At 41.9% G+C, this 27834-nt stretch overlaps 1 protein-coding gene across 1 annotated transcript in view; it reads left to right on the forward strand.

Moving 5' to 3' along the window:
* The window catches only part of LOC143283514 (bile acid-CoA:amino acid N-acyltransferase-like), a 37544-nt gene extending 16287 nt beyond the window's left edge, over nt 1–21257 (forward strand). Inside the window, 3 exon segments of the mRNA XM_076589758.1 lie at nt 12076–12208; nt 20358–20592; nt 20595–21257. Of these exon segments, the coding sequence (XP_076445873.1) occupies nt 12076–12208; nt 20358–20592; nt 20595–21181 (955 nt within the window). The 3' untranslated portion in view covers nt 21182–21257.
* The last annotated feature ends 6577 nt before the right edge of the window (nt 21258–27834 follow it).

Below are 27834 nucleotides of genomic sequence, written 5' to 3' on the forward strand. Positions count from 1 at the left end.
TGCTGACGGCATTTAAACTCGGGTCCTCGATCTCCTCTCTGAACCGTTCTTTACTGTTCCAAACTGTAGGTTCCAAAAACATTCGTGCAATGATTATAATGTCACAGAAACACTCGTGTGTCACAAGACTGCCCAAACTCGACCCATGAACAGAGAAATAAGAATTAACTCTCTCTTTTTTTCTTTTTTTTTTTTTTTTTTTTTACCATTGAATAAGAACGTGTTGAATTATGCAATATCTACAACTTCCAACACATTTCTGTAACCTTGATTCACCACTTCAGAATAGCTTAAAGGCGGTCGTTAAACTTATGCGAAGATAGCAGCAAATTTATTTGGATGGCTATGCACAATGAAAAAATCCCTTTTTTTCAGTTCCAGATGTGTAAGTAAATGAAAAAATGTTTCCCTCTGAGAAAGTTGCAGGTGAGTGAAAGATCTATAACTGTAGTATTTGTTAATCATCTTCCACTAATGCTGTTGTCTTATAAATGACGTTATTATTATTATTATCATATCCAGTATATCACCATCTATTGTTGGTGTAATACAGCAGTAAGTGGACGACTGAGGTTAACCAGGAAAATAAAAAAATAAAAAAATAAGTAAATAAATAAAGATCTGCACAATGTTGGAACGGCGCATATCAGACAACACACGGTGCCCAAATCACATAGTATTGAACAGACAATTAATGAACCAGTGAAAATAAGACAATACACCGCAAGGCTGTAGACTTACACACACACACACACACGCACACACACACACACACACACGCACACACACGCACACACACACACACGCACGCACGCACGCGCACGGCACACACACACACACACGCACGCACGCACGCGCACGGCACACACACACACACACACACACACACACACACACAAGCTTAATGATAATTTAATCTTCCCGCTTCACGTGCACACCCATCCCGCCTCCTCTTTCTTTTTTGTCATTATAATATGTAAGTAATATATTTCTGTTGCTTTTCCTTTTTAATTGATTCCATTTTATAGTTTGTGATGAAAGCACATGAGGATTATCACCATTATTCTTCATCATCGTTTTTGTGGTCATCATCAGTGTCATCATTTTCATCATCATCATAAAACAGCAGCAGCAGCAGCAGCAGCAGCAACAACAAAAGCAGTTGCAACAGCGCCGGTAGTGGTGACTGTGGCGGCAGCTGTGTCGTTATACGCTACAAGGGGCGTGATATTACCGGCCCTTATTCTAAAAATAGAAGTAAAATAAAGGGAGGAAAAGGAAAAGAAAAGGGGAGAGAAAAAAAATCAATTAAAGAAAGCAAATGGATTATAATGATGATGGTGAAAGAGGTAAGGTGAGGGGAGAGAGAGGTCATTTAAAGGAAATTTTTGTTTGTTTTCGTTCAGGTTTTAATCACGACACCCATCAGTTCAAAAAGAAATACACATTAGAAAATAGAATGATATATATATATATATCAGTCTCTCTCTTAATCACGCCTATTAAAAACAAATACAAAAAGGCATAGCAACAGCGCGCTCTCTCTCTCTCGGCTCTCTCTCTCTCTCTGTCTCATGTACGACGCCCATTAAAAACAAAAACAAAGAAGAAAACCTAGCAACAGCTCGCTCTCTCTCTCTCTCTCTCTCTCTCTCTTCCCCGCCGTTTTGGGCGGGAACATCCAGTGCACGTGAGAAATCCGAGAACCCGAAGCGTACGCCCCCCCACACTCCCCCCCCCCCCCTCACCCCCCTCATCCACCTCAGTTCACTCTGCCACCTCCCCCCCCCCCCCCCCCCTGTCGCGAAACCCCACCAAAAGCCCCAACCCCTGCGCCCTGCTCAACCACGACTGAAAAAAAGGTATCTGATGGGAGATTGGGGTGAGGGAGCGGAGGGGGGTTGTTGGGGGGGGGGGGGGGGGGGGGGGATTGAGGGGGCATGGAGGGGGGGGGGAGTTGAGAGTGAGGATGGGGGAATTTACTACTTTGCTTACCACCACCACCTACGCCACCACCACCACCACCACGTGCAAAAGTGGGAGGAGGGTGGAGGGGGTGGGTGGGGCGAGGTGACGGTCGGGAAAGCGTCACTCCATTCCAAAACACTCGGTCATAGGGGCTTGAAAATGAGAAAATCTTCGTTGTAGCTTTCATTTCGATTGTATTTTATCATCCGGCTCAGCGCTCCGCTTACATCAGAGATGAACATAAGCTTACAGATGGGCCAACAGCAGAGTGAGAGCTGTATGATTAATGGTTTCTCCACTGCAGAGGGAAGTCATTTACGGCTATGTCTGTGCAGGACTATGACTGGTGGCAAGATTGCACTTCAGTTGTTCTTAATGCTGCAGCCTTGGGGGCTAGTTGGCCTTCGGAAACCATTCCAACGCCGATTGCTCTAAAACCCTGTTGACCGAGAGAGTGGGGATATAACATGGACAAGACGCTCTCCACAATTACCAAATTCTAGCTCAGATAGAGTGGGGATGTAACATGGGCAAGACGCTCTCCACAATTACCAAATCAGTTCTAGCTAAGATAGTCGGGACAGCAGCTGCCGCCTATGCTGTCTTGGTAGTCTCAGTCGATCAAGACTATCATACATACATTTTATCTTATTTTCACTGATCGATTGGATGATTGATTAATCGATTGATTTAATCAATTTCAGTTCTGTTTTGATTTCGATTTTGTATTGTTTTGTCAATTTTTTGTTATTTTCATTTCTTTCTTTTTCTTCTTCTTCTTCTTCTTCTTCTTCTTCTTCTTCTTCGACACGACAACACAGTTTCAGTTTCAATCAGTGAGGTCTCAAAGCTTGGCGACTGATCCATCAGAATACCTTCACCAAATCTGCTTGAGAAAAAATATACATCAGCCTGCCCCACGCGCTGGAAAACATAGAAAATGCAAGAAGTGCAATAAAATAGTAAAACAAGTAAACCAAACAAATAAGTCAACAATAAAACGATCAAAAATCAAAATCTGAAGGAATTTTGTTGGGTCCTGCCGTACATACTGTGGATTGTAGAATTTTTTACGACAGCTTGTTGATGATACCAATCTTTTTTCTTTTTTCCTTTGTGTGTGTGTGTGTGGGGGGGGGGGGGGGGGGGGGTTGTTTTGTTTTGTTTTTGTTTTTTGTTGTTTTTTTTGTCCTGTGGCTTTCTTCTTTTGTTTTATTTATTTCACACAGACAAATATGTTCAACAAAAACAACTATCAGCTTATAATGCAATGCAATATGATACAATGCAACACAATGCAATACAAAGCATTTCAAAGCAATAAGTGAAGTAATGGCCTAGAGGTAACGTGTCCGCCTAGGAAGCGAGAAAATCTGAGCGCGCTGGTTCGAATCATGGCTCAGCCGCCGATATCTTCTCCCCCTCCACTAGACCTTGAGTGGTGGTCAGGACGTTAGTCATTCGGATGAGACGCTTAGCGCACGTAAAAGAACCCACGGCAACAAAAGGGTTGTTCCTGGCAAAATTCTGTAGAAAAACCCACTTCGATAGGAAAAACAAATAAAACTTCACGCAGGAAAAAATACAAAAAAATGGGTGGCGCTGTAGTGTTGCGACGCGCTCTCCCTGGGGATAGCAGCCCGAATTTCACACAGAGAAATCTGTTGTGATAAAAAGAAATACAAATACAAACAAATACAAAATACAAACAATGGAATTTTAGCATACACATGCCACTTCAGAAAGCCAAAATCAGATATACAAACAGTTATCAGTAATAAAAGACTTTTGAAACGGAATTACACCAATACATTCACAATTATCTATTTTTGTATTTATGTATTATCTATTCGTTTATTAATGTATATACTTGATTATTTGCATATCATTTTTGTGTAATTGCACACCTGTAAATAACAAATGTGCAAACAATGTTGAAATAACTGCATTTCAGTTATATTTTTGGTCAAGGAAACTGAGAAATGATAAAGTACCGACTTAAAACCAGTGTGTTTAAAAGTTGTTCAGTGCCACTCACTTCGAGATAGTACTGACTAAAAACCGGTATCTGTCTGATGCCATCCAGTCTGTAGCTGAAAAAAAAAAGAAAAAGAAGAAGAAAAAAAGGAAAACAAACCAACACATGCTGATCCTGTGTTTTGAAATGCACTTCCTTTCACTACAATCCGCGCATTTGTTATGGATAGGATTTCTATTTCACTAAACTATTCTCCTGTTTTTTCGTCTTTCTACATTTTTGGTTCAGAATCTAGCACTTTGTAGTCACTGAGAAAAGGAGTATCTTTATTTGATGATTATCTTTATTTCATGAGAGGACAGAGGGACGCGGCGAGCAAGCGAGCGAACGAGAGAGAGAGAGAGAAAGACAGTATCCCACCAACACACACACACACACACACACACACACACACACACAACTTCACACCCTCACTCTGAACGAACTGAAAAAAAAAAATCATCTTTTTTCATGTGCCTATGCCACGCTGCCACCATGTGCAGCGCTGTTTTTGTTTCCTGACTCCACTGTGGGAAGAAAGGATCACGTGACTTGCCAAGCCCGCTTTCATTGGTGGAGCGGCTCATGCACGTGCGGCTGTGTCCTCGCCGGTCCAATAAACATCATTGAAATGCAAATGAGGTGTTGGGGCTTCCATCCCAGGGTGAACTTGAGGTGGTTGCGCGACGAAGATGGCGTTGCGTTTGTTTTTACTTCCGCGGACTTTTTACGATCAACACACGTGCACGTACTCCACACACACAGCTCTGACATGACTCACGGTAGACGCAGCTTGAGCGTTACTAAGTTCGTAACCGACACGAACGCGCGCCAGAACTGAGAGCACACACACACACACACACACACACACACACACACACACACACACACACAGAGTTTTATATATGTGCACATACATATACGTGTATGTGTATATGTGTGTGTGTGTGTGTATAGATAGATAGATAGATATACGCGAACGCGCATCTACGCACACATACAATCACGCATGCGCACAAGCACGCGCGCGCGCAAACACGCATCTTTCTGTCATTCTCTCGTGTCTGAGGTGCATCTTGTTCATATCACATTTCTCTGTCCCTTCTCTCTCTCTTATGAACTGTAATCTTACACACACACACACACACACACACACACACACACACACACAGAGAGAGAGAGAGAGAGAGAGAGAGTTTTATATATGTGCACATACATATACGTGTATGTGTATATATGTGTGTGTGTATATAGATAGATAGATAGATAGATATACGCGTACGCGCACCTACGCACACACTATAAACTAAACACAACAAGCAAACAAAAAGTAAAAGCAATAAGTTGTGAGCACAAGCAGGATATTCCATAAGACATAGTTATGGACTGCGAACTTCAAAGCATTCATATATGTATTTTGCCAGTTCTGGTTGGAAATAATTTTATGGCAACAGAGAACTCGGCCTTTGCATTATTGTGTTGCCAGTGCCATCTGGCCAATGATTCGAAGACTGGGAATTAACTGTCACAAGTAGGCGAGATCTCAAGTCAGAGTACACACTACACTTGTCCAGAAAATGCAGTTCATCCTCTATAACTCCACATGATTTACATAGCCGGTCTTTCCTAGTTAAGTTGTAGTGACGTCCACACTCGATTTCAAGTTCATGTGCACTTATTCGCAATCGACATAGTGCTCCTCTGTGTTTAGTATTTTTTGCAGCTGATCAGGTAAGGTTGTAATGTATAAGTGTTTGCAATTTTGCAATAATAGGAGAGCCTTGAAATGGTCCCGTTCTTTCTGCTGTTCCGATATTGAACATATTTATCCTGTACTTTATTCATGACAGAATATTTTAGTCGCTTAATGTTGAGTGTGCCTTGGTTCTCCCACATTATACACATGGATAGTTATACAACGTGTTTATGTTTTTCACTATAATACAGCCCACATTATACACATCGGTAGTTATAGAAAGTGGTATAGTAGGCTCTCAAGGCCTGACCAGCCCGTTAGTTCAATGCTGGGGTCATGCATCAGATTCCTTTTTATCTTAATTTGTAGATTTGGAGATGTGATGGAGTGAAAATGGATAAGCCCGCACGCTATGAAGCGTCCTTGAAACTGAAACAGAAAATGGAACCGCCGTTCAGAAATATCGGCCAACATGTTCTTCGATGACAGACAGACGGACGGACAGGCCGATACATGTACACTTCCCAGGGATTCTTCCTGCTGCTGTGGAAACCAGGTGAAAAGGCTGACCATCTGGTTAAAAACAGTATTCTATTTCAGATACATCACAACACAAATTCAGTAATAAATTTGTTTATCATATCATTTTGCATTGTTTTGATTTCAATCATAATTATTTGTAATAACACTCCCATTTATTTTGCCTGCAGATCAGATTCATAACTGTCAAACCGATGAAGATGGCAGCCCCAGACTGACCATGAAAGAAAATGATAAATTGGGCCTTTGTTGTCAACGACTGCTATCACCACGTGTTCAACAGACTGGCGGTATGAGTGACAACACACACAACACTGTCGTCACTGATATCTTTAATTAAAAATATAAAACAAACTCCGTTTCGACGTTGCAAACTCTCAGCCATCCTCTGCGTGCACGCAGTGTGTGTGTGCCTGTGTGTGCTACAGGTTAATAATGAAATTGTCTTATTTTACTTTCTGATTTATTTTTTGTCATTGCCAATAACATGTAATTTACATGTTTAAAGCATATTTATCATGAGTTTTGCTTCTTGTCACATTTATCATATACCGTGTTGTACTGGCATAGTTTTTACGAACAAAAAAGTTGTTTAAACCACAGGGAACGGATCAAGAGCGAGTTACAGAAAAAAATAAAACCATTTCTTTTAAGATGTTTCGTGTTCATTTTCATCGGGATGCTGTCGACACTCCCCCGTGTCTTGATTCCATTTTCGTCAGCCATGAAAACAGGTTCCCCCACAGCAGCGATTAGCCATCGTAAATTGTGTTGCGCTAATTTTTGTCAGTCATGATCAGAAGTCACCCACAGCACCACCGTAAAATCCACTGCGCTCAGTTTTGTCTGTCATAACTAGAGGTCGTTCACAGCCATCGTAAAATGTGCTGCACCCACTTTCGTCAGCCATAAATACAAGTCACCAATGAGCCATTGTGAAATTTGTTGCGCTTCGGTTTGTCAGCTATAACTTGAAGTCATTCAAAGCACTGATCAGTCGTCGCAAAACTCATATGTTGCACTACTCACCACTCACCCATAGCAGTGACCGTGGCTAATCAGCTATAAACACCGCTCACCCATAGCAGTGATTGTGGCTAATCAGCTATAAATACCACTCACCCATAGCAGTGATTGTGGCTAATCAGCTATAAACACCACTCACCCATAGCAGTGACTGTGGCTAATCAGCTATAAACACCTCTCACCCATAGCAGTGACCGTGGCTAATCAGCTATAAACACCACTCACCCATAGCAGTGACCGTGGCTAATCAGCTATAAACACCTCTCACCCATAGCAGTGACTGTGGCTAATCAGCTATAAACACCTCTCACCCATAGCAGTGATTGTGGCTAATCAGCTATAAACACCACTCACCCATAGCAGTGACCGTGGCTAATCAGCTATAAATACCACTCACCCATAGCAGTGATTGTGGCTAATCAGCTATAAACACCACTCACCCATAGCAGTGACCGTGGCTAATCAGCTATAAACACCACTCACCCATAGCAGTGACTGTGGCTAATCAGCTATAAACACCACTCACCCATAGCAGTGATTGTGGCTAATCAGTCACAGAGCTGTGGGCGACATGATGCAGGCCTCACTGTGAACAAGCAGGCGCAGTGCGGCAGAAAGGCTGGCAACATGATGTGTCTGTGCTGTGACTGCTGCTGTTCATGTTGGCGCCAGGGTTGTGACGGTGGACGGCAGCTGTTGCTTCTGCTGCTGTTGTCGCGCTTTGGATTTCTTGTTTGCTTGAAATGATGATGACGACGACGACGACGACGACGATGATGATGATGATGATGATGATGATGGCAGCTGTTGTTTCTGATGCTGTTGATTCTATTGTTTGAAATAATCGCCATTTTGATAACAATCTTGATATATATTTTAACATACATTGTATGATAATAATAATAATAACAATAAAAATAATGATATTAATAATAATAATGAGAAGAGGAAGAAGAAACACACGCGTAATATCACTAAAAAAAATATCACGAAGTGGTGAAAAGACGAACAAGTTAAAAGGAAGTCACACACACACACACACACACACACACGGCACACGCGCCCGCGCCCGGAGAAAAAACATGCAAAGGGAATGGAAAGGCGTGACGAGCTGCAAGATGTGACAAGTTGAACGTCACCCGCATAGACCTGGCCAACTTCAGGCCCAGCAGGCCTTGTTTAAAGCTGTTTCCCAGACACGTGCACGTGCAGTGTGTGTGTGTGTGTGTGTGTGTGTGTACGGCGGTGTGTGGCTGCCTACATTGACTGGGTGCAATATTGATGGAGTTGAACTTGTCAACTTGAACACCGTGCTGTACATGTGTGTGGGCGGGGTACGGGTGGAAGTTGCGAGGGGTGGGTGGAGACTGGAGGAACCCGTGGATGGGGGGTGGAGGGGGGGGGGGGGGAGGAGAGGGGTTGAAAGAAACGCACAGAGGGTGTGGGGCGGTTGAGGGTGGGGGAGGAAGAGGTTGGAGTGTTTATAATTGTGTATAGAAAGAGAAAGAAGTGTACTGAGTGGCTTTACACTTCGTGTTCTCTTGAACGTTTTGAATATACTGTAGTTTATGTATATAGATGCCTTTTTTTTTTTTTTTACTGTTGTACAACTTCATGCTATCTTGTTGCCCACAAGTCAAATTTCCGTGATGTATTTTTTCATGAGGACATTAATGTGATCTGATTGATTGATTGAGTGAGTGAGTGAGTGATTGGGTGATTGATCGAGTGATTGATTGACATGACATCTGTAATCCAACAACAAGGCAGTTACTTGTTTCAACATTCAGCAGAGAAATCCGCATTGACAGGAAATACGTACACACAACGCAGACAATACAATACAATACAATGCGCAACACAATACAATACAATACAATATTTCACAATTTTATAGGCCTACTTTGCACTACAAAACAATACAATGCGGTGTAATACAACACCATACAATACCTTACAACACAAAATTATGCACTTCAACACACCACAATACAGTACAATGCACTTCACAACACTAAACACAATTTCAGTCTCAGTTTCTCAAGGAGACATCACTGCGTTCAGACAAATCCATGTACGCGACACCACATCTGCAAGGCAGACGCCTGACCAGCAGCATAACCCAACTCGCTTTGTCAGGCCTTGTGTGTATGCCTAGCCTACATCATATATCTACCTACGTATAAGCTCGGAGTGGATGTTTTCTACAGAATGTTGCCAGGGGACAACACTTTCGTTACCGTGGGTTCTTTTAAAGTGCGCCAAGTGCGTACTTCACACGGGACCTTTGTTTATCGTCTCATCTGAATGACTAGATGTTCAGTTTGATTTTCCAGTCAAACTTGGGAGAAAGGGCGAGAGCGGGAATTCAAACACACATCCTTATGGACACTGTATAGGCAGATGAACGTCTTAACCATTCCGCCACCTTCCCCACTGCATACAGTACAATGTGTTGCAATAATAATAATAATAATAATAATAATAATTTGGAGGCTTATATAGCGCGGTTCCCCACTTTCAAAAGCAAGCTCACCACGCTTTACATGTATACAGTAGAAACAGATATGGAACATTTCAATAATAATAATAATAATGAGGTAAAACGATTCACACCCATTATCATTCACTGCACAGAAAACGTACATCTCTCTCTCTCTCTCTCTGGTTTTGGAATTGTATGGTTATCACAGGGAGTAGGAAACGAGCAGCAATTTATATCAGAATTTAAAGATAGACTTATTTGTTCTTTTCAACAAAACTGGCACTCCGATATGGAAACAAAAGAAAAATATAGTTGGTTTTTCTCATTTAAAAACGTATTTCAACCTGAAAATTTTCTAAGTATCATTACAGATAAATGGCACAGAATAAGATATGCAAGATTTCGATTGAGGACACTTGGTTTCAACGCAAATAAGAAATGGTTTGAACCTGGGACTTCCGTAGGGTTACCATGCCCATCATGTGGCTCACAAACTGAAGATGATAAACACTTTTCGTTTGAGTGTAAAGCTTATGATGAGTTGAGAAAGAAATGTAAATTTTTTTAAGTAGGTATAGCCGAAATGCACAACATTGTTTCTGTTTTATCATCTGAGGATGAAATTATAATTAGATCGACTGCAAAATTTATTGCAGAAGCGCAAAAAATAAGACAAGGGCTTGTTATCCACGGGCAAAATAATGTATTATAAGGTACGAGTAGTTAACCATAGTTGACTGAATGCTGATATGTTCTGGAATGAAAGTAAGGAGTACATGTGAGAGGATGGTCGAATTTTCTTCTTCTTTTTTTTTTCTTTTCTTTTTTTTCTCTCTTTAAGTATTTTTCTTGAAGTGATACAATGTAATTATATAATTATGGTGTCAGTGTTACCAGTCTTTGTTTGACTGCAGTGTTTAAAATTTACATCATAAAGATTATTGTAATCTGTTGATGTAAAAATGTTACCCCCTTGTCAAAAGACCTTTGCAGGCAATGACAATAAAACATTTAAAGTTTCAAGTTTCAACTCTCTCTCTCTCTCTCTCTCTCTCTCTCTCTCTCTCATACACACACACAAACACACACACACACACACACATCCCTAATAAATCCACCTAAAAGCTAAAAACGTCACAGAGAATCAATATAAATAAACGAACAGTACAATTTTGATGAACTACACATTGTACACGAAACATACAATTAATCTACTTTACTGAGTAAAATAAAACACCACAGACCAAAGTAACCAACTAAAAAATATACTATAAGCATATGAAGTAATAATTCAATCCCCACTCGGTCACATAGCGCATATACAAACAATATTCAACATGCAGATCATTACTCATAATCACAAGAGGGAAAGCGGAAGGAACTGAAATATAATTCTGAGTAGCCAACAACATGAATAAAGGAATAATGACGGTAAAAACAATGGTCTCAGTGTAACTAGACACACACCTGTGTGCCTGTGTCACATGAAGAGAACGGTATTTATTGTTCATTGTACTGTTGAAATAGTTCAAGTCTTTAATGCTTTTTTCAAAGTTTGTTTTGATCTGATGTGACGAATGAGTTCCATTGCCTGGGTGCAGTGAAAGATACAATACAATACTTTACAATACTATACTATGCACTTTAACACACTACACTACACTACAGTATAATTCAACACAACACACTACAATACACTACACTACAATACAAAAACCACATCACCATTTGTCCTGTCATCATTGTAATAACATTTCCGCCTCTCCCATCACACCTCTTTCAACTCTTCCTCTGAAGTTTCTACTTCCCCCCATCCCCTCTGGCTATCTACTACCCCCCTACCCCCACCCCACCTCACACCTCACCCAAACCAGGACCGTCATCATCTCCAACAGGGGTTAGTTAATGAACTGTTGTAATCGGCCTTCACTCCGGCCTTCCTCCCGCACGGTAGGAAATGGAGCGAGGCGGAGAGAATACTTATTATGGCAGTCAGCACTGAACAAGTACGGGGCTGTTACCTGTTCCACAAATCGAGCTAAAGACTGGCGAGGTATGGGGCCAAGAGAAGGCTGTCGTAAAGCGGAAGCTAATTTGGGCATAGCTCGCCACTGATAACAGATGGCTTGTAGTAGAGTAGTTAGCGTAACCTAATTTTCCCACTCTCTCTCTCCCCACCCTTGTTGTGATGACGTGTGCGCCCTGTGTCGACCTCTGTCATTGGCTAGCGGAGCAGGGACCGGTGTTCCGATTAACCTCTTCCCCTCTCTCCGCTCTCCACGCCCTTTGATCTGGCTGAGAGAGGGACGCTTCCTCACGCCCCGGTTCCCTTTGATGTGGGAGGCTGCACCGCCACCACGGCGTGCCTTACCCCTACCCCTCCCCACCTGGCTGCGTCCCTTCCCCGTGCGGTCTCTTTGAAGAGCGCGTGGCGCGTGGCGTGTGCGACCCCAGGCCCACGCGAAACGCGGAATGCGTGTGCGCGTGGCTTCGGCAGCGTCGCTGCTTCTGATTGGCCGTTTGCTGACTTCACCTGCGCGTACGTGTTGGTGCGGTGTGTTTGATGTTGCGTTGCGCAGGTGGTTTGGGTGATGAGGCTGCTTTTGTTTTGGGCCTGAACCCAGGTCTGCTGTGCCGCTATTTCAGTCAGTGCGGGAGGAATTATTATCCGACTCGTGTTCATTCAGATAGGGTTTCATGTCCACCGCCTTTGAACTTTGCCCACTGGTTCACCCGAACACCACAGCTGGCTCCGCCCTCCCCCCTCCCCCTTTTAAACAACAACTACAAGAACAAAATAGTAGTAATGATTTTTTTAAAAGATGATAATACTGTACAAGACAATGTTTTCACTCAGAGCCGAAAAAAATGCGTTTCAAACCTTGATTGAAGCGGTTTATATTGTGGAGGAAAAAATAAAACAAAAACAAAATAAACAGATTAACAACAACAAAAAACATTTCTTCATCACACAGTCACAGTATAGATCCACGACATATCACAATCTATTATGACAGTGTCAGTGGCAGTTATGATCACGATGATGAACAGGATGATACCACTACTACTACTACTACTACTAGTAATAATAATAATAATGGATACTTATATAGCACACTATCCAGAAATCTGCTCTAGGTGCTTTACAAAAACGCTTTGTTAACATAAAACATTACATCTATGTTACATACACACACCAAAATGTGACTACACACACATGCACACACGCGTGCGCGCGCGCGCGCACGCACGCACACACACACACACTGCATACATACATTTTAACACTACACACACACGCGCGCGCGCGCACACGCACACACACACACACTGCATACATACATTTTAACATACATGTGTATCTAACAGCTACCCTAACACATACGCACACATAGGCAGGCACAAACTTACACATACACACGCACACACAATACACATTCATATACATGCATGTTGTACACATACATATGTCATCACACATAGTCAAGCACAGCTAACGCAAAGGAAGTGGACCTGCCACACTTGATCTTACTGCTGAGGGAAAAGGTGAGTTTTGAGACGGGATTCAAAAGATGCGAGGGAATCAGAATGACGGAGGTTATCAGGGAGCTTGTTCCACGTCTTCGGCGATTGAAAAGAAAACGATCTGTGTCCATAGGTCTTACTTCTGACGTGAGGTATCCTGAGAAGTCGAGTATCAGAGGAAGAACAGAGCTGGCGAGACGGGGTATAGATATGGAGGAGTTCAGAAAGATACTTGGGGCCAGATCCGTTGACTGCAGAAAAGGTCAGAGTGGATAGCTTATAGTCTATTCGATCAGAAACAGGCAACCAGTGGAGAGACTGAAGGAGAGGAGAACATGGTCAAATTTAGAAGCTCTGCAAATGAGTCTGGCAGCGTTATTGTGAATTCGTTGGAGTCTGTCTAACAGTCTAACTGTCTAACTACTACTACTACTGCTGCTGCTGTTGTTAATACTACTACTACCACTACTATTACTGCTGTTGCTTCTACTACTACTACTGCTGCTGCTGTTGCTACTACTTCTACTACTAATTATAATAATAATAAGAAGAAGAAGAATGACAATGATATTAATGATGATGACGATGATCACGATGATGATGGTGGTAAGAAGAAGAAGAAATCAGTATAGCGTATTTTGATTTACACTTGTTTTTGTTGTTTGTTTGTTTGTTTTTTTGTTGTTTGTTTTTTATTTTGTTTTGTCTTTATTGAACATTCTGTTCATCTTCCGCTTTTGCGTTTATCAGTCGGATGATTACTAGAAACCCGAGCTTACTTTTGCTCAAGCATTTTTGACTCACTTGTGTAAACAAAGTGAGTCTATGTTTTAACCCGGTGTTCGGTTGTCTGTGTGTGTGTGTGTGTGTGTGTGTGTGTGTGTGTCCGTGGTAAACTTTAACATTGACATTTTCTCTGCAAATACTTTGTCAGTTGACACCAAATTAGGCATAAAAATAGGAAAAATTCAGTTCTTTCCAGTCATCTTGTTTAAAACAATATTGCACCTTTGGGATGGGCACAAAAAAATAAAAAATGAAGCCTAATTATATGCAAACTGCATTTACTGTTATATTTATATTTTTTGTATTCTCTAAACTTTGATCTGATATTCTGACCCAACAACAAGAGCAGTCATTATTATCATTTTTTTGTTCAAACAGGAACTTCTTTTGCTAAGCATGGAAGTTTTATTTATTTTGCAAACGTTTTGGTGCAGATAGTAAAAAAGGGAAATTACTCTGTAATTAATGCTAGGGGACTTAATTTGCTTTAAACTGATCTTTCTCATCTTAAACATTACATTTTGAAATTATACTCAATACATAAAAAGCCTGGATTTTTTTTAAGTGTATCACAAGTGAGTCTTGAAGGCCTTGCCTCTCTTGTCTTTCTTATTTCAAACACCACTGTGTTGTCCTCTGTTGACCTGTGGCAACATTCTGTCGAAGAAATCCACCTCTGATAGGTAACACACACACACACACACACACACACACATATATATATATATATATATATATATTAATTATGCATGCACTCAAGGCCTAACTAGTGCGTTGAGTTATGCTGCTGTCAGGCATCTGCCTATCAGATGTGGTGTGGTGTATATGGATTTTCTCCTTGAGAAACTGGAACTGAACTAAAACTACCACTACTCATCATCATTTTCATCGTTATACTACTACTACTACAAAATAATCATAATAATAATAATAGTAATGGTAATAACAATGATAATGATGATGATGATAGTAATAATAATGATGATGATAACATGATGATTAGAAGAAAAAGAAGAAGCAGAAGAAAAAAAAAAAAAAGCGCAACGACGACACTATATTATTGTAGCAGTGCGCTGCTTTCTTTCCATGAATGTAAAACATCGCGTATTAAACGGGCCTAACTGAACCTATCGTAAAGCTAGCACCCCCCGACGACCCCCCGCCTCCCTCCTCATATCACCCCCTCGCCCGCCCCCACCACCCAACACAAGAAGCCTTGTTGCACCAAGAAACTGGTATAAAGGGAGCTGGTGTACAGGGGTATGTGGGGAAGAGAGGGGAGCGTGTGGGAGGGGAGACTTTGAGAAAGTGTGGGGTGTGGGGGTGGAGGCGGATCCTCGTTTCCCTGCTCGTTCACAGTGCAAGGTACAGTATCAGTGACATGCACGTTTATTGTCGCCGGTGACACCGTGACCGAGCACCTTCCACCAGGAAAATAGATACCCACCACTTTTTGGAACAGATACCCGGGGAGTCACAAATCCGCTTCCAGTGGGACGGGAAGGGTCTCCACCCCTTCAGCTGTTCAACCTGCCCCACCTCACCCGCCCCCAGCTCCAGGAAAACTTGTAACGTTGTCTGGATGATAGTCTTCTTCTTGACGAAGTGATAGACAGAATGTGTGAAAGGATAACCCCACCATGTTTACGCTTAGACGACGTAAAAGAAGGTTAAAGGACCCTTAGCATTGTGACAGTGATTTCGTATTCACTGTGTCGAAGGTTAACTCTTTCCATACGAACGGCGAAAGAGACGACGTTAACAGCGTTTCACCCCAATTACCATCATCAAGATGTTGCAAGCGGAAGGCTCTTATACTGAAGAGGGTAATGTTGACAAAGAATACCACAATTCTGACGACGGAAGCTAAAGGTTGGGTCATTCAGACACCCACTGGACATCCGAGGGGACTGTGTAGAGGAGAAGAGAGGACTGGCCGTACTGAGTGAGTTAAAGGACTCTCAGCATACTGACAGTGATTTCATATTCACCGTGTCGAAGGTTAAAGGACCCTCAGCATAGTGACAGTGATTCCATATTCACCGTGTCGAAGGTTAAAGGACCCTCAGCATAGTGACAGTGATTCCATATTAACTGGGTGTCGAAGGTTAGAGGACCCTCAGCATACTGACAGTGATTCCATATTCACTGGGTGTCGAAGGTTAGAGGACCCTCAGCATACTGACAGTAATTCCATATTCACTGGGTGTCGAAGGTTAACTCACTCAGTACGGCCAGTCCTCTCTTCTCCTCTACACAGACCCCTCGGATGTCCAGTGGGTGTCTGAATGACCAAACTTTTAGCTTCCGTCGTCAGAATTGTGGTATTCTTTGTCAACATTCACCTCTTCAAGCCTTCCGCTTGCAATATTTTGATGATGGTAACTGGGATGAAACGCTGTTAACGTCGTCTCTTTCGCCGTTCGTATGGAGAGAGTTAAAGGACCCTCAGCATACTGACAGTGATTTCGTATTCACTGTGTGTCGAAGGATCTGTCAACGAGGTGGAGAGGGGGGGCAAGCTGCATGGACAACAGCCTGTCTTCCATATTACATTGCCCAGGCTTATATCCGTCCATCCATCCACACACACCTTGCACCTTGCACCTAAAACCTGGAGAGGACACTCCAGCTTCGCTACTAGAACTAGCGTCGGAACAACACGAAGCAACAGTTACCGGTTATAAGTTAGCGCTCAACCGGCGTAGAGCCAACGCCAGGGGTTGCTTCTGACGGTGGGAGGGACCCTCGCGTCCCACTGGACAGCTACCGCCCGCCCAAGCTGGGCAGCCCCCAGCCAGTTAGGTGCTGTCCCGCTACGACCTGCCTTCTTCTATGGGTGTATGACAAGTAGGTCGTTAATTTCCGCACCAGGCAAAAAGAAAACTTCAAGAAACGGATCAACAATGAAACTGGCCTGTTGGAACACCCGGACAATGATGCCTGGGCTCTCCCAAGATCTGCAAGACATCAGCGACGCCAGAAAGACGGCCGTCATAAACAGCGAGCTGAAGAGACTAAATGTGGACATTGCCACTCTGCAGGAAGCACAGCTGGCTGACTCAGGAACACTAAAGGAGAGGGACTACACCTTCTTCTGGCAAAGAAAGAGCTCTGATGCCCCAAGAGAGTATGGAGTAGGCTTTGCAGTCAGGAACAGCCTGCTGAACATGATCGAACCAGGCAGCGGCGGTTCAGAACGACTATTGACTCTCCGCCTCAACACCTCCGAAGGCTATGCCACTCTCGTCAGCGCATATGCTCCAACACTGTCCGCCTCTCCAGACGCAAAGGATGAGTTCTACGAAAATCTCGCATCAACCATAAGGAACATCCCCAGGACAGAACAACTTGTTCTCCTGGGCGATTTCAATGCCAGAGTGGGTGCAGACAACGATTCGTGGCCCTCCTGTCTCGGTTCCTTTGGAGTGGGGAAAATGAATGAGAATGGACAGCGACTACTTGAGTTTTGTACCTGCCATGAACTGTGCATCGCCAACTCCTTCTTCAAGACGAAGCCCCAACACAAAGTCTCCTGGAGGCACCCGCGCTCAAAACATTGGCACCAACTGGATCTGATCCTAGTAAGACGAGCTGCCATCAAAAACCTTCTCCACACTCGCTCTTACCACAGCGCAGACTGCGACACGGACCACTCTCTGGTATGCTGCAAGATCAGACTGCAACCAAAGAAGTTCCACTGCTCAAAGAAACAAGGGAACTCTCGCATTGACGTCAGGAAGATGTCTCAGCCAGACCTTGTAGAACAGTTCGCAGAGGCCTTTGAGAGAGAATTCGATGCATTGCAGCCCAGAGACTCTGCCACAGAAAGATCGGAAACGCTACGAGACACCATGCACCGCATTGTTATGGGCACCTTTGGGAAGAAAACCGCAAAATCCCACGACTGGTTTGAGGCCAGATCATCAGAGATGACTCCCAGTATTGAGGCCAAGCGCGCTGCACTCACTGAGTACAAACGGTCACCCAGTGAGAAGAACCTGCAAATCCTCAGGGCCGCCAGGAGTAAGGTTCAGTTTAACACCAGGCGATGTGCAAATGAGTACTGGACAGAGCTCAGCGAAGAGATACAGAATGCTGCTGAAAGAGGCAACATCCGAGGGATGTATGATGGTATCAAGAAGGCACTGGGACTAACAAAGAGCAAGACTGCCCCCCTCAAATCCTCCACTGGGGAAGTAATCAACGATCCTAGCCAGCAGATGGAGAGATGGGCAGAACACTACTCCGACCTCTACTCCACAGAAAACATGTTGTCCAACTCAGCCCTCGGTGCCATCAAGTGCATGCCGGTCATGGAAGAACTTGACGCAGAGCCAACTGAGGACGAACTCAGCAAGGCCATTAACAGCCTGACATCAGGCAAGGCAACTGGCAGTGACGGAATTCCCCCAGACCTCATTAAACACTGCAAGACTACTCTTCTGCATCCTCTGCACACAGTCCTCTGTCAGTGCTGGAATGAGGGAGCTGTACCGCAGGACATGAGGGACGCCAAGATTATCACCCTCTCCAAAAACAAGAGTGAAAGGAGCGACTGCAGCAACTAGAGAGGCATCTTGCTTCTCAGCATTGTAGGCAAAGTCTACGCTCGGGTCCTCCTAATTCGCCTGCAGAAACTGGCCGAACGCGTTTACCCGGAATCACAGTGCGGTTTCCGAGCAGAGAGATCCACGGTAGACATGATCTTCTCCCTTCGCCAAATCCAGGAGAAGTGCAGAGAGCAGAGGATGCCCCTGTATGTCGCATTCATTGACCTCACCAAGGCCTTTGACTTAGTCAGCAGAGACAGCATTTTCAGGGCTCTTCGAAAGATCGGCTGCCCCCCCCCCCCCCCCCCCCCCACACACACCAAAACTACACAGCTTGATTGAGTCCTTCCACTCCAACATGAAAGGGACGGTGCAGTTTAATGGTAACCTCTCCAAGCCCTTCGACGTACGCAGCGGTGTCAAACAAGGCTGTGTCCTCTCCCCCACCCTATTTGGAATCTTCTTTGCTCTTCTCCTGAGACATGCGTTCAGCACAGCACAAGAAGGGATCTACCTGCGCACCAGATCAGATGGCAGGCTCTTCAATCTCGCCCGCCTCAAAGCAAGGACAAAAGTCCGCGAAGCCCTCATCAGAAACATGCTCTTTGCTGACGATGCCGCAGTTGTAACCCACACCCAGCGTGACTTGCAGTCACTAATGGACCGCTTCTCCCCGGCCTGCAAAGATTTCGGTCTGACCATCAGTCTCTAGAAGACAAATGTCCTAGGCCAAGACACGCCATCTCCGCCAGCCATCACGATTGATGACTACGAGCTTCAAGCTATCCATCAATTCACTTACCTTGGGTCCACCATCACCGACAACCTCTCCCTTGACACCGAGATCGACAAGAGGATCGGGAAGGCAGCCACAACGCTAGTCCGCCTCACACAAAGAGTGTGGACAAATCCCAAGCTGACTACGAAGACAAGGATGGCTGTATACAATGCCTGTGTCCTCATCACCTTGCTGTATGGCAGTGAGACGTGGACCACACATGCTCGTCAGGAGAAAAGGCTCAATACCTTCCACCTGAGAAGCCTACGGCGCATTCTCGGCATCTCGATCCTAGCAAGACAAGGTGACAAACACCGAAGTCCTGACTCGCGCTGGCCTCCCGACCATGTATACCATGCTGAGACAGCGTCGGCTGCGTTGGCTGGGCCACGTTCGCCGCATGGAAGATGGTCGCATCCCAAAAGACATCCTTTATGGAGAGCTCGCCACGGGGCAGAGAAGCATCGGCCGCCCACAGCTGAGATACAAATACGTTTGCAAACGTGACATGAAGGCACTTGAGATCAACACTGAGTCCTGGGAGGACCTTGCAGATGTCCGCAACAGATGGAGAAACACTCTCAAGAATCAGCTACGGATTGGTGAGGACAAACTGTCAGCTGCTGCAGCAGAAAAGCGAGGTCGCAGAAAAGGGACGGCAGCCAACAGACCAGCATCAGCTTACACATGTGACCGCTGCAACAGAGACTGTCTCTCTCGCATCGGTCTCTACAGTCACAGGCGACGCTTCTTGGTCCAAGCAGACAGCCCAATTAGACATTAGGTCGGATATACTCTATCCATGGTCAGCCATGACCGAAGGAGTCCTACTCTTATAAGGATTTGTGCATGCAGGTTATTTTATTTATTTATTTATTTATTTTGTTTTTTTTGTTTTGCTTTTGTTTGTTTGTTTTGTTTTTTTAGTGTGCATATGTCATTGAGCTTTTCATTGTAAATGCTCAGGGTTTTTGTATCATTAGATTGAGCTTTTAAGAACATATGTAAGAACGACGCTCTTCTTGCCGCCAGGTGAAGGGCCCTTTCCCGGTGTGCTGGATATGTTTGGACTGGCTGGGGGTCTGATGGAAGTCAGAGCTGCTCTTTTGGCCGCCCAGGGCTTTGCTGCATACGCATTGCCCATCTACAACTATGAGGGCATTCCCGATTCTTTCAATGACCAAACCTTTGATTACTTTGAGAATGCCGTGAGATGGTTGGATCTCACCAGTCAGTAGCGCCAGGAGGCATCGGAGTCACTGGGGTGTCTGGAGGGGCCGCCTTAAGTCAGATGATGGCTTACAAGTGTCCGCAGGTCCGAGCTCTGGTGAAGATCAATGACCGGGGGTACCACAGCATCCTTGAGATGGGGGACCCAGACCATGACCAGTGCTTTCACCGAAACATGTTGTGGGATATGAACAAGTGCAAACGGACAGAGGAGGGCCTCATCTTGAGGGACGTATGGATACTGTCTGATGACTGTATCATACCTTTGTGGGAGAAAGACGTACAAGTGTTGACCCTGGCGTGCGGCGACGACGGTCAAGTAGATCCGAGTAAAAGCGACGAGTTTCGGCAGCTGTACCCTGAGGACCGGCGCCACCTGATTGAAGTGATCCACTACCCACACGCCGGCCATCTCCTGGAGACCCCATACACTCCTCTAAGCCGCACCTGCTTCAATCCCTATTTCAACACAGACCTTGTTTGGGGGGGCCGTTTTCCGGAACACGCAGCCGCCCAGGAAGATTCATGGAAGAGAATCTGTGATTTCTTCCGAAAGCATCTTCCTTCGTCTAGTTAGGATATTGACTGCTTGGTTCTTTGCTACTTTCAGATCAGGGAAGGATGTAATGCCTGACTGAAATATGAATAATACAATGTGGACAGGATGAATATGGCTTCACTTTATTTTCTAAGACAGCTTTCAAGGGTAAATGTAATTGAAAAATATAAGTTTATTTTATTAGATCATACATTTACTATAGTGAAAAAGTTATATCATTTTTTAGAAGCAGATAATATGAAGCAAGCCATTAAAGTCTTCAGTGTTTACTTTATGAATTCTGAAATTCTGAACTTTTTTTTTATACTTTCTTTTTTGCCTGTAATGACTAATAATGTAGATAATGGCAAGCATATTTTGTATTCTGGATGCGGTGCTTACACACTTGTATTGTTATTTTTTTGTTTCTTTAGTTTTCTTTTGTTGAATTTCTTGTTTGCAAAGTATTCCTCTGATACTCGACTTCTCAGGATACCTCACGTCAGAAGTAAGACCTATGGACACAGATCGTTTTCTTTTCAATCGCCAAAGACATGGAACAAGCTCCCTGATAACCTCCGTCATTATGATTCCCTCACATCTTTTAAATCTCGTCCAAAACTCAAAACCTTTTCCCTCAGCAATAAGTTCAATTGTGGCAGGTCCACTTCCTTTGCGTTAGCTGTGCTTGACTATGTGTGTATACATATGTATGTATACATAACTACATGCATGTATATGAATGTGTATTGTGTGTGCGTATGTTTATGTAAGTTGTGCCTGACTATGTGTGCGTATGTGTTAGGGTAGCTGTTAGATACACATGTATGTTAAAATGTATGTATGCAGTGTGTGTGTGTGTGTGTGTGTGTGTGTGTGTGTGTGTGTGTGTGTGTGTGTGTGTGTGTGTGTAGTCACATTTTGGTGTGTGTGTGTGTGTGTGACATTGATGTAATGTTTTATGTTAGCAAAAGCGTTTTTGTAAAGCACCTAGAGCAGATTTCTGGATAGTGTGCTATATAAGTATCCATTATTATTATTATTATGTAATGTTGGTTTTACTGTATTCATTCTACATTTGTAACCATCCATCAGCTTTTATTTTGTTATACCCAAAAAGCGCCAGCACATCATTAAAAGTCTATCACAATGTAAACACCTTTATTTTGAATGTCTTACAAGTTTTGTCCAAGAAAGTTGCACATGGTCACATTCCCATAGATAATGTAGAACTGTGTCTTTTCTTTATCCTTGCAGAAATTACTATTGTTATCAAGGAGTACTCTCATGTTTATCAGAACAGAAATCACAAGAATATGATAGCTGATTTTCATCTGGAAGCATTTCAATCTTATCTCTTGGATTTTTTGGTATTAAAAAAAAGATTCCATTCCAGCTTGTTTTCAAAAATCAAGTCCCAATTTTACAGGAATTTGGTCCGTAGAAACATTTCGTTCCCCTTGGAACTTTTATCAATACAGTAGATAATGTATACCTGTATGTGCTTTATTAAAGCTTGGTCCATTCTGATCGTTGTTTTCCAATGCAATATTCTTTTCTCTTTAATTTTTTTTAATGCAAAGGTTTCATCAAAATATCTTGCTCGTCATGTACATCAATTTTGTCATAAATTCTGAATAACTACGAAATACATCTTTCCAGAAGGGTTTAGTACACATCCTCCAACTGTTAGTATTATTGGGCCATATTGCTGTAATATTTCAACTTCTGGACATTCCTTTAACATTTCATTTCGATTTTGGACGATATGACAGGTTGTAACATTTTCTTTTTCAACCATGTGAGTTTTAAAGATTTTATGAATGATAGAATATGCAAAATATTTATGCCCCCTTTTGTACACTGTGCACTGCTACTGATCTTTTAACTTGGTCTCTCTCTCTTTTTTTTCTTCTTTTTTTTTATCATATACAAAATTAAAGCACATTTTAGTAATTCTTGAATACTGTTATCCGGTGGATTTGGAAGCATAATCCATAAGTAAATTAATTTTGACAATATAATTGACTTTAGAACAACTACTCTTCTTAGTAGTGAAATAGGCCTTTTCATCCATACTTTAGATAGTTTTTGGTTTCATTAAACTTATAACTTACATTCACTTCTGCTGTATTACGCAGATCATTAGTAAACCAGATCCCCGGGATTTTAAACCGTGATGGATTCCAATTCATTTAAGACTTTATAGATAAATAAAATGTATCACAATACATGTAGACATTGCATGTTCTTTCACAATTCGAGTCCTGAAACTGTTCCATTTTCTCTAGTTGTGTAGATAGTTCTCCATGTGATTTTTGTCACCTTCTAGAAAAACAACAACTCATTATCAGCAAACTGGCTGATTTTGCATTCCATCTCTGAAATTATAATACCTTTTATATCTTTATTCTCACGAGTTTTGCAATCCATTAATTCAGCACACAAAATAAACAAAAAGGGTGAGGGTGGGTCTCCCTGTCCATAGGTCCTCGTTCAATCGGGATCCGTGTCGATGCTTTACCATCACTAACACTGAGGATTTTATATACTGTAAACCCTTCTACCCATCAACAAATGGCATCACCAAAACCCAAGGGTTTGAAAACTTTGTACATATGTTTCCAACTGACTGAATCGAAAGCATTTTCAAATTGTGAAGAAACTAGTAGTCCTGGTATACTTGTTCCGTTCAAATAATAGATTGTGTCGTGTATAAACCTTGAATTATCTCCTATATATCGTGTATAAACCTTGAATTATCTTCTATATATCGTGTATAAACCTTGAATTATCTTCTATATATCTGCCGGCGTCAAAAACCAGTTTAATCTTCATTGATAACTTTACCTGGGACTGTTTTCAATCTAGTTGCTATTCAGGAAAGGCCAATTTTGTAAATGACGTTTAACAGCGATATGGGACGCTACTTATTTTCTTTCTTCTTCTTTTTTTTCTTTTTTCTCTTTATTTCTTTGTATGCTTTATGGGTTTATATCCTTTTGCGCGTTAAGCAAAGCACAACACATTTTCTCTGTGTTATTGACATCTTTTTTTTTTCTTAAGAAGCTGAATTCTTATTTTATTTTAGATTATTTGCCTTCCAAATATCTTTCATTTTTCCAGTACAATAATCCGTTTGAAACAGAGCGTACACAAAAACAAAGAAACAAAAAACAAAACAAAACAAACAAACAAAAAAGATAGAAAGAAAAACCAACATAATTATAGGCCTATCAGTGAGGCTGATTTCTTATTTCATTTACACCAATTGCCTTCTAGATATATTTAATTCTTATTAAAAAAACAAAAAAACATCGTAATGTTGTTTAAGTTGTTTATGTATTTTACTGCATTTGAAGTCGTCGTTTTCTGCCTACCTATGGTAGGCCATCAAGGCCTGAACAGTGTGTTGGGTGTATGCACAGCGGGGTTTTTTGTTGTTGTTGTTTGTTTGTTTGTTTTTGTTTTTTTATTATTTGTTTTTCATCTTCTGTTTTTCTTTTTAAATGTATTGGATCAGTCTGCACACTTTGAAACCTCTTGAAACTGAAACTGAAGCCGAGACATAGGTCTCTCTGGATGGAGCTGAAGGCTTTGGTTTGTTCCGTGGTAAACTGAACATCACATTGACAATGATAACACACTGGACTTCGGTTTGCTCCGTGGTAAACTGAACATCACATTGACAATGATAACACACTGGACTTCGGTTTGTTCCGTAGTAAACTGAACATCACATTGACAATGATAACACACTGGACTTCGGTTTGTTCCGTAGTAAACTGAACATCACATTGACAATGATAACAAACTGGACTTTGGTTTGTTCCGTGGTAAACTGAACATCACATTGACAATGATAACACACTGGACTTTGGTTTGTTCCGTGGTAAACTGAACATCACATTGACAATGATAACACACTGGACTTTGGTTTGCTCCGTGGTAAACTGAACATCACATTGACAATGATAACACACTGGACTTTGGTTTGCTCCGTGGTAAACTGAACATCACATTGACAATGATAACACACTGGACAGATGATCTGGTTTCTGAAATAAAACGACTGTTTTAGGACGGGTTTTGTAACGATTGATTATTCGTTAGCTTGTTTGTTTATTTGTTTATCGTTGTGTTTGTTTAGTTAATGTTGCTTACATAACCCCGATCATGAGCTATTATTTTATATCATACACCATTATGGAAGGTATAACGCATCGGTTTGGAAAAAGACTTCATAGTTCAAGAGAAATTACAATGGCCGACAAAGGTACTACATCATCATAATGAAAATGAAATCACAACAAACAACATTGCCACCACACCACTACCACCACAATAACAACAATCAACAACACCACCACCAACAATAAACAGCAGCAACAACTGAAGCATGTTCGTCTTTGTGCACAAAAGAACACGAGGACACTATAATTATTATAATCCACTAAATACGATTGAAGGACTTCCTAATGTATAGCCCGCAGTAATTGGTTTAAACACTTTTAATATCAAGAAACAAGGTGAAATACAGCGTTCGATTAAGAAAACTTAAGCAACAATAAGCCTGAGCCTACATCGTGCTCGTTCATGCAATACACAAGCAATACACAAACGCAATGGCGAAAATACACACATTATTTGATAACGGAAAGAAAGTTGAAGTGAAAGACAAAACTAAACAAGAAAAACTACAACAAAAAACAAAAAATCCAAACTGCTATTACTGCAACTACCACTGACAACAACAACAATAATAATATTAATGATAATGATAATACTAACATAGTAACAACAATGATAATACACTGGAAAGTGAACATCACCAAAGGAGTAATGTAATGGGGGGAGGGGGGAGAGGGAGATAAAAAGAGACAGAGAGACAGAGTGAAACCAGGGCCTTCATCAAAATACATGTTCTAATTACTGCAGAGAATATTTCATTGTGTATCTTTTAAGTGTTGACTCTTTTTGACTGTCCAATAAAGTCTTGTACAGTCATTCTCAAGAGAACTAATAACTGGGCCACCTCGTAATAAAGTATATACGTTTGTACTATTCACAGGGAGAGTAGCAATTGTGTTCTCTCTTATATTGTTGTAATTTGGGCAGTGTAAAAGAATGTGTTGACTGTCTCCGCAGGATATCCACAAGAACAATTTGTATCCAGTCGAAGATGACGATAAAAAAAATCTTGGTTAAGATTACTCATATTTAAGCGAAGTCTACAATGATGAATTTGTTCTTCTCTGTAATAATGTGGGGATACGGCTGTGTCACTAGAGGAAAGGTATCTTTTTAACAGGCTTAAAGAATCACTACATTTTATGTTATCAGGGACACTGTTCCATAGTTTGGTTGTAGATGGAATAAATGAATCAGAGTAAAAGTTAGTTTTCCAATGTGGCACAGCTCTCACGATTGGTCTACGTCTGTGGTAAGGATTATTAGCTGAAACTAGAGGGGGTGTGAGGGCAGACAAGTAGTTTGGACAGTTACCGTGCACCATTTTGTGATATTGTACTAGTTTGTGTCATTGTCTACGTTCCTTTAAGAACATAAACCTGACTCTTCATACAGTTTTGTTTGACTTGTTCCTTTAACTGCTCCTGCTATGATTCTTATAGCTTCTAAATGAAGTGATTCTAACATGTTTGACTGAGCATCACTGTAATTATCCCACAGAATATCTGCGTAATCAAAACGAGGTAAAATAAATGATTTATACATGGTCTCTTATGCTTTTCTATTTAATTTATATTTGTAATATTTCAAGCAAGAAATCAGCATTCTTACCTTACTGGCAATATGTTTCTATGTTCCCCCCATTTAGAATCATCTTGTAAAATTACGCTAAGGTGTTTATGCGTACTGACATTTTGAAGGATGTTCTCATTAAATACCAAGGGTAAGGCTTGTTGATTAACACGAAGTATATTAAGCAGGTCTGTTTTTCCTTCATTGAATTTTACTTTCCATCTATTTGCCCACTCCACAATTCTCTCCAGATCATAGTTCATTATTTCTGCTCTAATATATGGATCTGAAAATGCTAAATACAAACTAGAGTCATCAGCAGAAAGTTTTATAACGGATTCAATATCTGTAATTATGTCATTTATATATACTAGAAAAAAGTTGAGGGCCCAGTACAGATCCCTGTGGAACACCTGCAGGAACTAAATGTAAATCTGATTTTTCACCCCTTAACACAGCCTGGAATCGATGTGACAGACAGTCTTGAAAGAAATCTAGTAATTTGCCACGTATACCAATGGCATTTAACTTTAATAAAAGACCCGCGTGCCACACGCGATCAAAAGCCTTTGAAATATCAAAATATACAACTTGGGTAGGGATACCTCGGTCATATGCACCACTTAAATCATCATAAATATTTATTAATATTTGATAGTTGGTTAACAGTTGAATCACAAAGAATAAATCCAGATTGTGCATGTGTAATGATACTATTTATTGTGAGATAGTGATATACATGTCTACGGATGCATTTTTCTAGCACTTTACCTACACAGCTTAATAATGAGATGTGACGGTAATTTGAGCACAGCTCCCTTTCACCCTTTTCATGTAAAGGAGTCACATGTGCGATTTCCCACAGCAATGGAAACCTGCCTTGATCCAAACATTATTTTATTAAATAATCTGGCGAGTGGTTCAGATAT

This window comes from Babylonia areolata, chromosome 6 (genome assembly GCF_041734735.1).
Source record: "Babylonia areolata isolate BAREFJ2019XMU chromosome 6, ASM4173473v1, whole genome shotgun sequence".
Lineage (NCBI taxonomy): Eukaryota > Metazoa > Mollusca > Gastropoda > Neogastropoda > Buccinidae > Babylonia > Babylonia areolata.